Genomic DNA, 16,235 nt, shown 5'->3' with positions numbered 1-16,235 from the left:
TGGAAGATAAAAAGGGAAAACATATTTACTTTCATTATTATCATTTTCTGTGTGGGTGTGGGAGTGTGGGTGTCTGCACATATGTGTGTTGTTGTATGCAATGTTTGGGAGGAAATAAGACGGTAAATAACAAATAACAAACTAAATATCAATGTATGCAATTTTTATTTCTTAATTATATTTAGTGGTAGTATGGCTGTATTGTTTTTTGTAACACAAAATCATTCAATAAAAATTATTTTTTAAAAAACAACCTTTAGCTTTTTTGCATGTCCACCACGTTAAGAAGAATGAGCCATCTATTTGCTTACATTTTCAGCATTTACTTGACACATTTTTATACATCTTGGCCAGTTTATTGGGCATTCAATACCACCTGCACCTCATTTTAAAATGATTTTCTATAAGTGTAAAAGGAGCAGTAAATTTCATTTCCTTTTTCCATGACTTCTTTTCCAAGATTGATGCAAATGATAGATCATTTTTGTCAAACTTCTTGATATTCTATAAATTGGGCAAAGTCGGAATTGCTTCCTGGAAGTAAAGGTGACTTTATTTATTCAGCTAAGAATTATCAGTTCCATATTTGCAGAGAAACTGGAACTGATAGATATTTAGATATTTAGATATAACCATACCAAAGGATATCACCCAACTAGCCGTATGTAATATAAACAAAGTACCTAATGAGGTTTCTTTATATAGTGATAGAATTATAGAATCAAAGAATTGGAAGGGACCCTGAGGGTCATCTAGTCCATCCCCCTGCGATGCAGGAATCTCAGCTAAAGCATCCCAGACAGATGGCCACCCAACCTCTGCTTAATAGCCTCCAACGAAGGAGCACCCACAACCTCCTGAGGGAGACCGTTCCACTGTTGAACAGATGTTTCTTTCATTAATCCCCCCCCAAGTCAGAATCCCTTTTCTTGTAACTTGAACCGATTGGTTAGAGTTCTACCCTCCAAGGCATGAGAAAACAAGCTTGCTCCCTCTTCAATGTGACAGCCCTTGTGTTATTTGAAGATGGCTAACATATCTCCTCTCAATCTCCTCATTTGCAGGCTCAACATACCCAGCTCCTTCAGCCATCTTCCACATAAGGCTCGGTCTCCAGAGCTTTGATCATTTGACAGCCCTCCTCTGGTCAATATCCTTCTTGAATGCCAAATCCTCAGTTTTTAATTGATAATTGCATTTTTAGTAAGGATATTCTAACAGAAGATCTGGAAGTAAATTTGGCAAACGGTTGGTTCAGCTGTTTCTGGAATCCAGGTTTCTGTTCTGTTCAGTTGAAATATACTCGGAGTCGAGTGTGGATTTCATGCTCTTTATTCAGCTCATAGTAGTGAGTGTTGGGATACTGCCAGGGAGTCTGGAGCATCAGGCAGCCTCATCAGGCAGGCCTCTATCGTCGTCTCTGGATGTTCTCCAGACTTCCATTGGAACAGCATCAGTCAATTAGCTACACGAGCCTCAGACACATTCCAGGACTCGTGCACGCCCTTTTCGCAGAGTTTCCACAACGGAAGATTCACCCAGGAAAGTGTATTTACAGCTTTATTCAACATTAGTCAGAACAAAGGAAAAACATGATTGCTTGCTTCGATGTCAAGGAAACAGCCAGAACAAAAGCTATATACAAAACGGAAACTCCCTGTGAGCAGGACGTACGCAGGCTTGTGACACACAACAGCCTGCTCCCTTTTTAAGGTGGAACGGAAATATCCTAACATCGAGGAATGAAAGTTCCCCCAAAATATCTGCTTTATATACATTATTTACACAATGGGCTGCAAGTGATTGGCTAATTCTGGGATTCTCCTGTAGGCCAATCAGGTTGTGGATTCACTTCCACCTGGAGCTGGATTGGGTGGCTGCTGCGGACCAATGAGACTGCTGCATTCTGAATCCTATTATTCTAGGACCAACCAGACTGCTGCCTTTTGGATCTTATTCAACTCAGTACATAACATCTGTATTTCTAAACTATGACAAACACAAGGCTTGCCCAGTTTACTGCAATTTCTGCAAGGCAACCAAGCATTAGCACAGGGAACACGGATGGATTGTTAGATAACAAAATCTCAGACCCTCCAACATTTCGCCAATTAAACTTGGGATGTGTGTCTTTCAGTGCCATACTCCCGGGTAAATGAGCTGGGGCTTCCAATCTTCAGCCCCGTGTTGTTGTTGTCTCCTCCTCCTCCAGTGGGGGCAGCATTGGGCAGAGGAAGCATGGCAACTGGGCCCAGTGGGGGCAGCCTGACCTGCATCACCAGCAGCTCCCCCTCCTACTCTGCTTCCATGGACTAAAGCACAGCTGCCTCCCCCCCCAAGACATTTGTCTTTGGGTGCTGAGCTCTCACAAGAGCCAGCTGACTGGCGAGGGAGCTCAGCACAAAAACCGGGACAGCCAATCAGAAACTGGGATAGCTTCTGTAATTCTGGGATGTCCCAGTTGAACCAGAACTGTTGATGGATAAGCAATCTTGACTTGACATTAGGCATAGTGGATCTGTGACCCTCCAATTGTTGTTGGACTACAATTCCCATCATCCATGAACTGCAATTCCCACAAGCCCTGGTTTATTCTGCATGGGTTGAAGCCAAAGGGAGAGGGGGAGGAAATTATAAGCAGCATGAGGATGAGCTGAGCCCACTCAAGGTAGCCACCGACACTACCTCCCCGCCCCCCCCCAAAGCTGCGCTTTCCTCAGTCCATTTCAGCGCCCCCTGCCCCAACCTGTTTTCCTAACATTGTTTCTCCTTTCCACTGCTGATTCTTTCTCCTCCCTGGAGTCTTCCTAACCAGTCAATGATCCAATTGTGGAAGTATACCTGAAGGAGCATCTCTACCCTCATCATTCAGTCCGGAGACAGAGGTCCAGCTCCAAGGACCTTCTGGCATTTCCTTCATTGGGAGAGGTGAGGTTACAGGGAAGCAGGCAGAGGGACTTTTAGGTAGTGGTGACTAAGGAACTAAGGGCAACGGCACCAGCGTGGTATTGGTCTAAGACCTGGGAGACATGGGCTCATGGGAGAAAACGATGTACATTGCCTTGAGTTCCTTGAGGAAAGTTGGGAGAGAAATGTCTAAACAAACAAACAAATTGAAAGTGGCATGGATCTGTGTTCCTATGTGTTGAACTTTAGATATCCTTTTCTGCTCGTATTTTATTTTAATTGGCATCTGCAATTATAGTTGGCTATGTTGTGAATTAATGTATGTAAATTAAAGTTGAAAAGAAAGAGCCAGATCAATGACTGAATCTGGGATCTTGATCACTGGGCAGCAATAGCCCTTCCCGACTCTTCAGTCCCACCACCTCCCTGGCACCTCCCTGAGTTCCTTCTTTCCTTCTCAAAATCCCAGAAAACACCCCTTCAGAACATTCCGAGTCCTACTCAGAGTACACCCATAGAAATCAATAAACCTGATGTGCATTCAGTAGCATCAAATACCACTCCCAATGACCTATGGGCACCCACAAGGCAGTGGCTCCTGAATAATCAGCTCCATTTAGGTCATGGCTCCAGTCTGGGTTGAGTTCAGCCTATCCCACCCGTGTTCACATAACCAACTTGGCAACGAAACCCAAGCTCTGCCTGGGTGCATGAAAAGCAATGACTGCAGTTATCTGCTCCTGGGACCCGGGGATAAGAACTTCAGTGAAGAGGAATTTGGGGCAGATATTATGCATTTCCACCAGAGGAGGGTCATATTTAGTCATAGATGCTTTTCCAAAAAATAAAAAAATACAATCTTGAATTTGCAGGTTAATATGTGTTTAATTAGATGATCATCTGAACAGACTGATCTTTGTTTCATTGCTTGCTTCACAAATGGATTGATCAGGAACACTTCCAGAAGCAAAGATCCAGAAGAATCAGCGTAGTCGTCAGACATTCTCGCCCATGGATGTGGGCTGCTCACTGATGTCACTCGAGGGCACAACATTGTGCATTGAAGCCACAGTAAGCAGGAAGAGTTAGACCAGGCGGGCAGGCAGCGTTTGGTGAGTTCCTCCTGGCAGAACCCCCATTTCCTCTTGCATTGATTATTGACCTGCATAAAAGAAAGAAAGAAATCTATAATTGATGACACTTCCATGAGCCTGGAGTCGGATTGCTCACCTTCAGGAGATGAGGGAGGATCATAGAATTGTAGTGTTGGAAGGACTCAGTGGAACATGTAAGGAATCTGTAGCAGAAAGGAAGAGGACATGCAGGCGCAGCCCCAGAAGAGCTCTCAGAGGAACATCAGTGCTGACATCCTCTGACCCATTCTGGATGGGCCACTGGCAGCCGCTGACTTTGAGGACTCCACCACACGAAAACGCAGGGAGACCTAAGGATCCCACACTCCATTGATGAAGGAGGTGATGACAAAGGCTGGACCCTCAAATTGACACAGCATCTTGCAGGAAAGGTGGTGCTAACTATTATTTTATCTTTTTTCTGATATTTATATCGCACCTTTCTTCCAAGGAACTCAATGGCACATATAATTCTCTCAGCTCCATTTTATCTTCACAACCACCCTGTTAAGTAGATTAGGCTGAGTTGCAGTGACTGGCCCAAGGTGAGCTTCTTGGCCAAGTGGGGACTAGAACCCTGATCTGCCAAGTCCTCCTCCAGCACTCTAACTCCTACACCACACTGTTTTTCTATTCGGCTGCTGCTGCTACAACATAAAGCCCCCAATTCAGCTTGTCCCTTGATGGAGCAGCTTTAGAGCTGTATTTCTCAGAGGGCAGCCTTGTCTCCTCTTGTCTCCTCTTGCCCCAATTTTACCTAGCCTTGCCATAGCACAGAACCCAACAGACACCTTGTCCTAGACAGAAATATGGTCAGTGATTTAGATGGACAGGCATGGAGAGGAAAGTCTTAATTTGACTGAAGCGCTGGTCAATCACACAATTTTTTGACAGAATGGGTGTATTTAGAGGGACCTTAAGAGGGTCCTTATTTATCTACTGTATTTTGATTTCTTTTGCCAAAAATAAATGACAAAAACAAAGTAATGGTTCACCGGGTCTTACAGATAGCAAGTTGTAAAAAGAAGAGAAAAAAGCCCCGATCTGAGACTTATAATCAGAAAAGGCATGCAACAAAAATCGCTTTTCAATTTTTTGTCCTTATAGATCTGTGATTTTATCTTTTGTGTTTATCTCGTGAACCACCCTGGAATCTTTTGATGAATGTGGGTTCAGAACTCGCCACAGGCTAGAATAGATCTATTAAATTATTTCTCATCTCCAGCCTCAGATTGCAGTTGCTTTTCAATTCATTTCTCCAGTATTTCTAAAAGGCAGAATTAACTACAGTGGTACCTTGGGTTACATATGCTTCAGGTTACAGACTCTGCTAACCCAGAAATAGTTCCTCAGGTTAGGAACTTTGCTTCAGGATGAGAACAGAAATCATACTCCGGCTGCGTGATAGCAGTGGGAGGCCCCATTAGCTAAAGTGGTGCTTCAGGTTAAGAACAGTTTCAGGTTAAAAACGGACCTTCGGAATGAATTAAGTATTTAACCTGAGGTACCACTGTTTCACCATTGTGTGTATCTGAAGAAGTGTGCATGCACACGAAAGCTCATACCATTAACAAACTTAGTTGGTCTCTAAGGTGCTACTGGAAGGATATTTTAAATTTTCTTTTGACTACGGCAGACCAACACAGCTACTTATCTGTAACTATCAACATTGTTGGCATTCAAGAATTCCTCCCCTGGTTCAGGTCCTTAGGGACCATCAGGTTTCCAGCTCCGGTTTTACTGCTGGATATTGTGATGTATTTTGGTACTTCAGGTGAGGTCTGGTGAGTGCAGAATGAAGTGGGACTCTTTGTTGCCAAATCACATATGCGTTCTTGCAGCAGCAGCAGACGACTGGCTCATCCTCATTTACTGAGGGTTGTCTTAACATTTTGGAAAGTTAGATCAGAGCCACCAGTTTTTACTGCCCATGGGAAGTGCAGCCTGCACAGTTTGTACCCATACGAAATATCTGTGGTATCACAATTCCCTGTGCACAGAGGAAAACCTTGAGGCTCTAATGCTTAAAAGAACATGCAGAACGTAGAAGTGCTGCATGAAAACTGAATCCAAATTTAGACATCTTAAAATAGGGTTAATATGTCCTGATTTATAAAGTGATTGACCACTATTTCCTTTAGCACAAACAAAGCCCTGCTTCTGCTTCCTCCAGTGAAGATGCAGAGTGTAGATCAGGATATCAGGATTAAAAATGAGCAAACATTCACATGTGAGTGGGACCAACTCATGGGTATCACTTACTCCTGCAGCAGCGTGCATTAGGACCACAGTAGACGTTTCTAATCTCTTCATAGGTACAGTTCTCAGTCCTTGGGGCCTGGCAAAATCCTCCCAAGAGTGAACACAATGGAGGTTCATCTGTGCAAAAGAGAGGGAAGTAGATTTTCATCATTTGAGAGAACTCCTTGTGCAATAGAGAAACGTTAATTTGACGGGTGTTTTGTTTTGAGCATTGGAAGAGCACTTCCAAGTATGAGAGCCTGAAGTCCTGGACTAGGAAATGGGAGACCAGCCTTCAAGTCCAGCCTCATCATGAGGCTTACAGAGTGGCCTTGGGCCAATCACTCAATCTCAGCCTAATCTCCCTTGCAAGGTTGTTGTGAGGATTAAATTAGGAAGAACCACAGAAGGCACCTTGAGCTCCACGGGGGAAAAGGTGGGACATAAATGCAACAAACAAACAAACAAACCAACAAACCAACAAACCAACCAACAAACAAACAAATAAACAAACAAATATTCAAAGCCCTTCTGTAAGAGCAAGTCAGTATTACTATGTCCCATAATGCCGATGGGGAGATCGAGGCTGAGAGTAAAAGTATGGTTATCCATAGGCCAGCTGGTGAGCTCATGGTGGAGTCTCACAGACTTGGATTGTCAGGCATGGGAAGTCCTGATTTGACTGATGCTCCGTTCAACTTTATTTTTGTACTTCAGGTGAGTTCTGGTGAGTGCAGAATGAAGTGGGAATCTTTGTTGCTTAAAAGAAGACGCAGAACCTAGAAGTGCTGCATCAAGACTGAATCCAACTTTTTACTTCTAAAAATAGAATTAATATACCCTGAGCATATTATCAGCTACTCTGATACAGAAACTGATCAGTGATTATTTCCTTTAGCACAAACATAGCCCTGCTTCCTCCAGTGAAGATGCAGAGTGTAGATCAGGAAAACAGGATTAAAAATGAGCAAACATTCACATGTGAGTGGGACCAATCCTGGGTATCACTTACTCCTACAGCAGCGTGCATTAGGGCCACAGGAGACGGTTGTAATCGCTCCAAAAGTACAGTTCGCACTCCTTGGGGCCTGGCAAACTCCTCCCAAGACTGTACAGAATGTAGGTTCATCTGTGCAAAAGAGAGGGAAGTAGATTTTCATTATTTGAGAGAACTCCTTGTGCAAAACATAAACATTCATTTGACTGATATTTTGTTTTGAGTATTGGAATAGTACTTCCAAATATGGGAGCCTAAGGTCCTGGACCAGGAAATGGGAGACCAGCCTTCAAATCCAGCCTCATCATGAAGTTCACAGAGTGGCCTTGGGCCTCTCAGGGTTGTTGTGAGGATTAAATTAGGAAGAACCACAGAAGGCAACTTGAGCTCCATGGAGAAAAAGGTGGGATATAAATGCAAGGAGTAAATAAATATTCAAAGCCTTCTGTAACAGCAAGTCAGTATTATTATGTCCCATAATACTGATGGAGAGATCAAGGCTCAGAGTGAAAGCGTGGTTTGCTAAAAAGCCAGCTGTAGAGTTCATGGTGGAATCTCACTGGACTACATTGTCAGGCATGGGAAGTCCTGATTTGACTGATGCTCCGGTCAACATCATCAATTTTACATAGTATGGTCGAGTTTGGAGGGACCTCATTCATTCATTCATTCATTTCCTGCGTCTTTTTCTCTATTGCAAAAACAAAACAAAAACAAGTTTTCGGAGGTTTAAATTTCAACTGCCTTGGGAGACACTCAAATCAGTAGTTTGCCTTCTTAAAATCTGGGTTCAGAACTGCCCACAGATAAGAATGGATCTATGAAATTATTTCTCATCTCCATCCTCAGATTGCAGTTGCTGGAGATGAGAAAACTATTTATTTCTCAAAGATTTCTAAAATACAGCAATTTCTGTCACCATCTTGACCTTCCTAGTATTCCTTGGTGATAGATGCACCCCTGGTTCAGGTCCTTTGGGACCATAAGGTTTCTAGCTCCTATTCTGCTGTATTTTATGGTGTATTCTTCCACTTCAGGTGAGGTCTGGTGAGGATTAAGCGGTACTCTTTGTGGCCAAATCACACTTGCATTCTTTCAGCAGCAGCAGACAACTGACTCATCTTCACTTACTGAGCACGATCTTAAAATTTTGGAGAGTTACATCAGAACTGCCAGTTTTCATGGCCATAGCAAGTGCAGCCTGCACAGTTTGCATCCATATGAACACCGGCGGTATCAAAATTCCCTGTGGACAGATGAAAACCTTGAGGCCCTAATTCTTAAAAGAAGATGCAGAACCTAGAGGTGCTGCATCAGAACTGAATCTAACTTTGTGCTTCTAAATATAGAGTTAATATGCCCTGTGTGTATCATCAGCTACTCTGATCCATAAACTGATCCGTGACTATTTCCTAGCACAAGGAAAGCCTTGCTTCTGCTTCCTCCTGTGAAACAAGAAACAGGAAATCAGGATTGAAAATGAACGAACGTTCGCAAGTGAGTGGGACCACCAACTCATGGGTATCACTTACTCCTACAGCAGCGTGCATTAGGGCCACAGAAGGCCAATGTATTCTCTCCAAAGGGACAGTTCACAGTCCTTGGGGCCTGGCAATATCCTCCCAAGACTCTACACAATGGAGAAGGACCTGTGCAAAAGAGAGGGGAATAAATTGTCATTATTTGAGAGGACTTCGTGTACAAAACAGAAACATGAATTTCATGGGCATTTTGTTTTGAGCATTGGAAGAGCACTTTCAAGGTGGTAGCCTGAGTTCCTAGACAAGGAAATGGGAGACCAGCCTTCAAATCTAGCCTCATCATGTGGCTCCCTGGGTGGTCTTGGGCCAGTCACTCACTCTGCCTCGCAGGGATGTTGTGAGGATTAAATTAGGAAGAACCACAGAAGCCACCTTGACCTCCGTGGAGAAAAAGGTGGGATATAAATGCAATGAGTAAATAAATATTGAAAGCCTTCTGTAGCAGCAAGTCAGTATTATTATGTCCCATAATACCGATGGGGAGATCGAGGCTGAGAGTGAAAGCGTGGTTAACCTGAGGCCAGCTGCTGACCTCATGGTGGAGTTTTACAGATTTGGATTGTCAGGCATGGGAAGTCCTGATTTGACTGATGCTCCGGTCAACATCATCAATGTTACATAGAATGGTTGATTTGGGGGGCATCTTACCGGTCACTACGGGCTTGCCATCCGGAAGGTTGTCATTCGAATCCCCACGATGGGTTGAGCTCCCGTTGCTCGGTCCCAGCTCCTGCCCACCTAGCAGTTTGGAAGCATGTCAAAGTGCAAGTAGATAAATAGGTACTGCTGCAGCAGGAAGGTAACCAGCGTTTCCGTGTGCTACTCTGGTTTTGCCAGAAGCAGCTTAGTCATGCTGGCCACATGACCTGGAAAAACTGTCTGCAGACAGACGAGGGCTCCCTCAGCCAGTAAAGCGAGCTGAACACCCAACCCCAGACTTTTTCACGACTGGACTTAACTGTCAGGGGTCCTTTACCTTTACCTTTTTGTTTATATATATATATATTTACTGCATATTTATCTCTTTTGCAAAAAGAACTCAATGGAAATCACTTATCCCTGCAGCAGGTTCCATTGCTGCCACAGGAGACCCCTGTAATTTCTCCATTGACACAGTTTGTAGCTGCTGTGAATTGGCAAGTTCCTCCTAATAGTTCACAGCCAAGTTGTCTTGTGTAAAAAAGATGGGAAATAAATTTGTTTAAAGGGGGCAAAATGGTTGCCAACTACTTTTTTGCCAAACTAGAACCCTGCATATTTAATGGGATGACCCACTTTTAAAGGCTTCTGCTGCCCTCAACCTGCTAACTACTATTTCATTGGCCAACATTAGCAAGGGTCAGATTGGTCCTCCTTCTCTGCAAAGCGTGTTCTCATTAAAGGAGAGCACGTGTTGCGGATGGGGCCAAGCAAAGCACCCCATAGTTGCCAGGCAGGATAGATTGAAGGGGCTTCGATCGGATTGGTGGTTGGTGTTACTGGGGTAAATTTGATGTTGCCAATTTACGGGTGGGAACAGAGGTTATTTAAACAAGGCTCACAGCATGTTCCTTTCTCTTTCAATGTGGGCACCGGATCACCCGTCCACCCTCCCTTGATTGGGCTTGTGCTTTGACCTTGCTATGCCTGTCATGGGGTCGTCCGCCTTGGTGCGGGGGCCTGGTAGGAATTTTTCCTTTTGGCTGATTAGTGTGTGCAAATTGGTTTTTGCCTACTGCGTAGCAAATCGTCACAACTTGTAAGGTTGGCGGTTAGGCATTGGTTTAAATTGGTTGGTGGAGGGGTATGGATTGGCTGTGCCTGCCCCTCCAATGCTGCTGCTGCACGGGAATTCCGTTAAAGGAATTCAGGGGCTTACCATCCTCTTGTCGAAACCCCTGGAATCGGGTGCGGGCCGCGTAAGCTCCTGGGAGCATGCGGGGAGAAGCTGAGGGTCTGTGTCGCAGCTCCAGTTATCCCTGATCTTGTTCCTCCGCACTGGCTCTCGCTGGAATCTGGGAGTCAGTGCTGTCCCCCAAGGCGGGGGGGGGGACACCTAGTCATAACCAATGCCTAAGCAACCACTCACAATTTGTATTTTAATAAAGTTGTGGCCAAAATTATGCCAAAAACCTAAAACAAAAAATTATGTGTGATGTGTGAGTTATTGGGGTAGGGGTGTTTTGGGGACCTCAGCACGCAAGCACTCCAGCTGATTCCTGAACCTTGTAAGAGTGCTGACACTCAGCTGCACCCAGCCAGTTGGGTGGGGTGTGAATAATAAAACTGTGTTTATTATTATTACTGCTCCTGGGATCTTTTCAGCACAGCTGCCACCTAAATTTTACAGGTTGCTAATGGAAGGGGAGAAAAAATAGCAGATAATGCACCCACAGACCCACATAACAGGTGACTGAGTCTGCCTTCATTCCATTCTACTGAAGGTTCCCCTTTGCTTTTAACATCTGCTAATCAGAATTACTAGGGACGTGGATGGCGCTGTGGGCTAAAGCCTCAGCGCCTAGGGCTTGCCGATCGAAAGGTCGGCGGTTCGAATCCCCGCGGCGGGGTGCGCTCCCGCTGCTCGGTCCCAGCGCCTGCCAACCTAGCAGTTCGAAAGCACCCTCGGGTGCAAGTAGATAAATAGGTACCGCTTACCAGCGGGAAGGTAAACGGCGTTCCGTGTGCTGCGCTGGCTCGCCAGATGCAGCTTTGTCACGCTGGCCACGTGACCCGGAAGTGTCTCCGGACAGCGCTGGCCCCTGGCCAATAGATGTGAGATGGGCGCACAAACCCCAGAGTCTGTCAAGACTGGCCCGTTCGGGCAGGGGTACCTTTACCTTTACCTTTAATCAGAATTACAGCTGTTCTGAGCTTCAGAAATACCTTGCCATTTGTGCCCTCTCTGAGAATGGAATTTTCTGCAATCTCCACAGTAGTGTTGCCAATGTGTCTGCAAGCAGGTATTTCTTGCAGCTGTCAGCATCTGAACCATCCAGGCCATTTTTTCTTAACTCACCCTAGGCAATTTATTCATCTTACAGACCTTCCCAAGATTTATCTGCAGAACAATCTTTCTCATCCTGTTCTCTTTCCATATCAATTAACAGATTTCCCTTCATCCCACAAAAAGCTGCTCCCAACTTCATGGCGCCTGTATAGAAAGGAAGTGGAATTTTGGGTAACTGCTTGGCCATAATGCAGTTTGATGCAACCTCTTTTGGTTGGACTGTTCAGTTCAACTGCAGTTTCCATACCTACCAAGAAAGAAACGTTTCAGTTTGCCTTCCTCCTCCTCTGCACCTTTTTGGATGCATTTTGCTTAACATGATTGTTTTTGTTATGTGTGTTGTTTTATATCCTTTGCCCCCATTATATGCTTCTCCCTACTATGCTTTCCAGCCAAAAGGCTTCCAGAGTGGCTTATGTAAAATTTAAAAACCAAAAAACTAAACATGGAACACAAGCGAAAAAGGACAGGAAGGGAAGAGGAAAACAAAAACCAGAACACCTTACCAGAGTTGAAAAGGCCCTGCCTCTGGTTGAAGCTAATCTAACTTCCTTAGGGCCTGGGACCACTAGGGTGTTGCTATTTATGGACCTTGAGGCTCCCCGTGGGGCATACCAGGAGAGGCGGTGCCGTAGGTATGAGGGTCCTAGGCTGTGAAGGGCTTTAAAGGTCAAAACCAGCACCTTAAATCTGACCCTGTACTCCACCGGGAGCCAGTGCTGCTGGAAAAGCAGTGTGAATATGCTCTCATGGCAGAGACCCCGTGAGGAGCCTCGCTGCAGCATTCTGCACCCGCTGGAGTGTCTGGGACTGCTTCAAGGGCAGCCCCGTGTAGAGCGAATTACAGTAGTCAAGCCTGGAGGTGACCGTTGCATGGATCACTGCGGCCAGGGTGGGGCGGGAAAGGTAAGGGACCAACTGCTTGATGCGGCGAAGGTGGAAAAATGTCACCTTGGCTGTTGCTGTAACCTGCGCCTCCATGGAAAGGGAGGCATCACGGATTACACCCAAACTCTTAACAGAAGGCAATGACACTAATTGGGCCTCCGCAAGAGAAGGGAGTTGGTCCCTCATCCCCATGCCATCTCGACCCAGCCATAGGACCTCTGTCTTCGAAGCATTCAGTTTCAATCGGCTCCCACCATCCAGCCGCAGCTTCCAAACATCTGGTCAGTGTGTTTGGGGCCAAGTTGATGTGGCCATCCATCAGCAGATAGAGCTGAGTGTCATCAGCATATTGGTGACGCCCAGCCCAAAGCTCTGGACAATCTGGGCAAGGGGGTGCCTAAAGATGTTAAAAAGCATCGGGGAGAGGATTGCGCCCTGCGGCACTCCACACACCAAGGAGTGGCATGACTACATTTCCCTCCCTAGTGCCACCCTCTGTCCCCAACCAGAGTTAAAAGAGCACAGCCATTTACGGGCTATGCCCTGTATCTCCACGTCGGTGACGCGGTGGTCCAAAAGATCATGATCAACCATGTCAAAGGCTGCTGACAAATCTAAAAGGTTCAGCAGTCCTGACCCGCCTCGATCCAGTTGTCTAAGGAGGTCATCTGTTAGGGCAACCAGAGCTGTCTCGGTCCCAAAACCAGGACGGAAACCGGACTAAAATGGATCTAAAGCCGATGTTTCCTCCAGAAACCTACCAAGCTGTTCAGCAACCGCTCTCCCAATTACCCCACCCAGATATGGAAGGTTTGAAACTGGGCAGTAACTGGACAGGTCTAAAGGATCTAGTGAAGTTTTCTTTAAGAGCGGACACACCACTGCTTCCTTCTGTTCCCCTGGGAATGTCCCCGTGGCAAGGGATAAATTGATAATTTCAACCGGGGGGACCGCGAGACATCTAGACACGCCCTAATCAGCCAAGACGGGCACGGATCAAGGAGGCAGGTGGTGGGCCTACCAACTTGGAGGAATCTATCCACAAACAAAGGTCTTAGAGAAAAATTTAACAGCGATTGAGAGAGAGAGGTTTCAGAATGAGACAGGTTTAACAGTGGTTAAGAAAGTGAAATACCTGGGGATTAACATGACAGCTAAAAATGGGAATCTATTTAAAGACAATTATGGAAAATGTTGGGCTGAAGTGAAAAAAGATTTAGAAATTTGGTCAAATTTGAAGCTTTCACTGCTAGGCCGTATTGCTGCGATAAAAATGAATGTATTGCCTAGAATGTTGTTTTTGTTTCAAACATTGCAAATTTTGGACAAAATGGATTGCTTCAAGAAGTGGCAGAGAGATATCTCTAGATTTGTCTGGCAGGGCAAGAAGCCCAGAATAAAATTTAAAATACTAACAGATGCAAAGGAAAGAGGTGGATTTGCCCTGCCAGACCTTAAACTTTATTATGAATCAGCAGCTTCTTGCTGGCTGAAAGAATGGCTGCTTCTTGAAAACACAGACATTTTGGACTTAGAAGGTTTTAATAATGTATTTGGATGGCATGCATATTTGTGGTATGAGAAGGTCAAAGCACATAAAGCATTTAAAAATCATATTGTCAGGAAAGCATTGTTTAATGTCTGGATAAGATATAAGGATCTATTGGAAAATAAAACCCCAAGGTGGCTGTCACCGATGGAAGCGAAAGCTCAGAAAAAGCTCAATATGGAGGCCAAATGGCCGAAATATTGGGAAAATCTGGAACAAGAGGGAGATAGATTGAAACTGCAGAGCTTTGAGAAACTAAAAAACAAAGTGCGAGATTGGCTTCATTATTATCAGATAATGGAGGCATATAATTTGGACAAGAAAATTGGCTTCCAGGTGGAAAAATCAAAGTTAGAAACAGAACTGTTAGAACCCAAAACTAAGATTTTGTCAAAGATGTATAACTTGCTGTTGAAATGGAATACTCAGGATGAAACGGTGAAATCTGCTATGATTAAATGGGCACAAGATGTTGGACATAACATAATGATGGCTGACTGGGAACAGTTATGGACCGCAGGTATGAAGTTTACGGCATGTAATGCCTTAAGAGAGAATATTATGAAAATGATATACAGGTGGTACATGACCCCAGTCAAGCTTGCAAAAATCTATCATTTACCCAATAATAAATGTTGGAAATGTAAAGAAACTGAAGGTACATTCTTTCACCTTTGGTGGACGTGCCCAAGGATTAAGGCTTTCTGGGAGATGATTTATAATGAAATGAAAAAGGTATTCAAATATACCTTCTTGAAGAAACCAGAGGCCTTTCTCCTGGGCATAGTCGGCCACTTGGTGCCAAAGAAGGACAGAACTTTCTTTATGTATGCCACAACAGCAGCAAGAATACTTATTGCAAAATATTGGAAGACACAAGATTTACCCACCCTGGAAGAATGGCAGATGAAGGTGATGGACTATATGGAATTGGCGGAAATGACTGGCAGAATCCGAGACCAGGGAGAAGAGTCGGTGGAAGAAGATTGGAAGAAATTTAAAGACTATTTACAGAAATACTGCAAAATTAATGAATGCTAGAATGATGTCAGAATGAAGTTAAGTGGTTTTAGCAGCAATGTTATAAAGGTGTATGTAAAAATGGATTGTTAATAGGTGAGAATCTAAAGCTATAATTTATTAAGTTAAAAGATTAAGACAAAAACCAAGAGGGAAAGGAATTGCTGAATTAACCAATTGAACTGGAATACAAAAAAGGGAGGTGAGAGGAGGTCAGAGAAGCAAGGAAATGAAATGTAAGGTATGGAAAGATTGATTTGTTTTTAAGTGTTTTTTCTCTTTTTTCTGTATTTTGTATTATTTTTTCTCTTTTTTATTTTTTCTTTTGTTTCTTTTCTTTTTATCTATGTAATCTATTGTTTTTGAAACCTTAATAAATATCATTTTAAAAAAATAAATAAAGCGCAGCCACCTTTTTTTCACCAAAGACATTTGTCTTTGGGTGCTGAGCTCTCACAAGAACCAGCTGACTGGCGAGGAAGCTCAGGACAAAAACCGGGACATCCAATCAGAAACCACCAACTCATGGGTATCACTTACTCCTACAGCAGCGTGCATTAGGGCCACAGAAGACCAATGTATTCTCTCCAAAGGGACAGTTCACAGTCCTTGGGGCCTGGCAATATCCTCCCAAGACTCTACACAATGGAGAAGAACCTGTGCAAAAGAGAGGGGAATAAATTGTCATTATTTGAGAGGACTTCGTGTACAAAACAGAAACATGAATTTCATGGGCATTTTGTTTTGAGCATTGGAAGAGCACTTTCAAGGTGGTAGCCTGAGTTCCTAGACAAGGAAATGGGAGACCAGCCTTCAAATCTAGCCTCTTCATGTGGCTCCCTGGGTGGTCTTGGGCCAGTCACTCACTCTGCCTCGCAGGGATGTTGTGAGGATTAAATTAGGAAGAGCCATAGAAGCCACCTTGACCTCCGTGGAGAAAAAGGTGGGATATAAATGCAATGAGTAAATA

General features: G+C 44.3%; 1 protein-coding gene and 1 long non-coding RNA gene across 2 annotated transcripts in view; both read right to left on the bottom strand.

Moving 5' to 3' along the window:
- Window positions 1-16,235, bottom strand: part of LOC308584098 (uncharacterized protein) — a 93,122-nt gene that overhangs the window by 37,719 nt on the left and 39,168 nt on the right. Inside the window, exons 5-7 of the mRNA XM_081188812.1 lie at window positions 15,806-15,922; window positions 7,294-7,410; window positions 6,303-6,419 (exon numbers count right to left, since the gene is read on the bottom strand). Of these exons, the coding sequence (XP_081044938.1) occupies window positions 6,303-6,419; window positions 7,294-7,410; window positions 15,806-15,922 (351 nt within the window). The remainder of the gene's footprint in view (window positions 1-6,302; window positions 6,420-7,293; window positions 7,411-15,805; window positions 15,923-16,235) is intronic.
- Window positions 7,631-9,558, bottom strand: LOC308584268. The gene is made up of 3 exons (XR_014006723.1): window positions 9,468-9,558; window positions 8,811-8,927; window positions 7,631-7,969 (listed from the first exon to the last, which is right to left on the bottom strand). It is a non-coding gene; the product is annotated as an uncharacterized lncRNA (long non-coding RNA).

The sequence above is a fragment of the Podarcis bocagei genome (genome assembly GCF_964188305.1).
Source record: "Podarcis bocagei genome assembly, chromosome: 3".
In the NCBI taxonomy this organism is placed as follows: Eukaryota; Metazoa; Chordata; class Lepidosauria; order Squamata; family Lacertidae; genus Podarcis; species Podarcis bocagei.
Note: the sequence above shows the minus strand (reverse complement) of the source record. Positions and strands in the feature narration are given on the sequence as shown.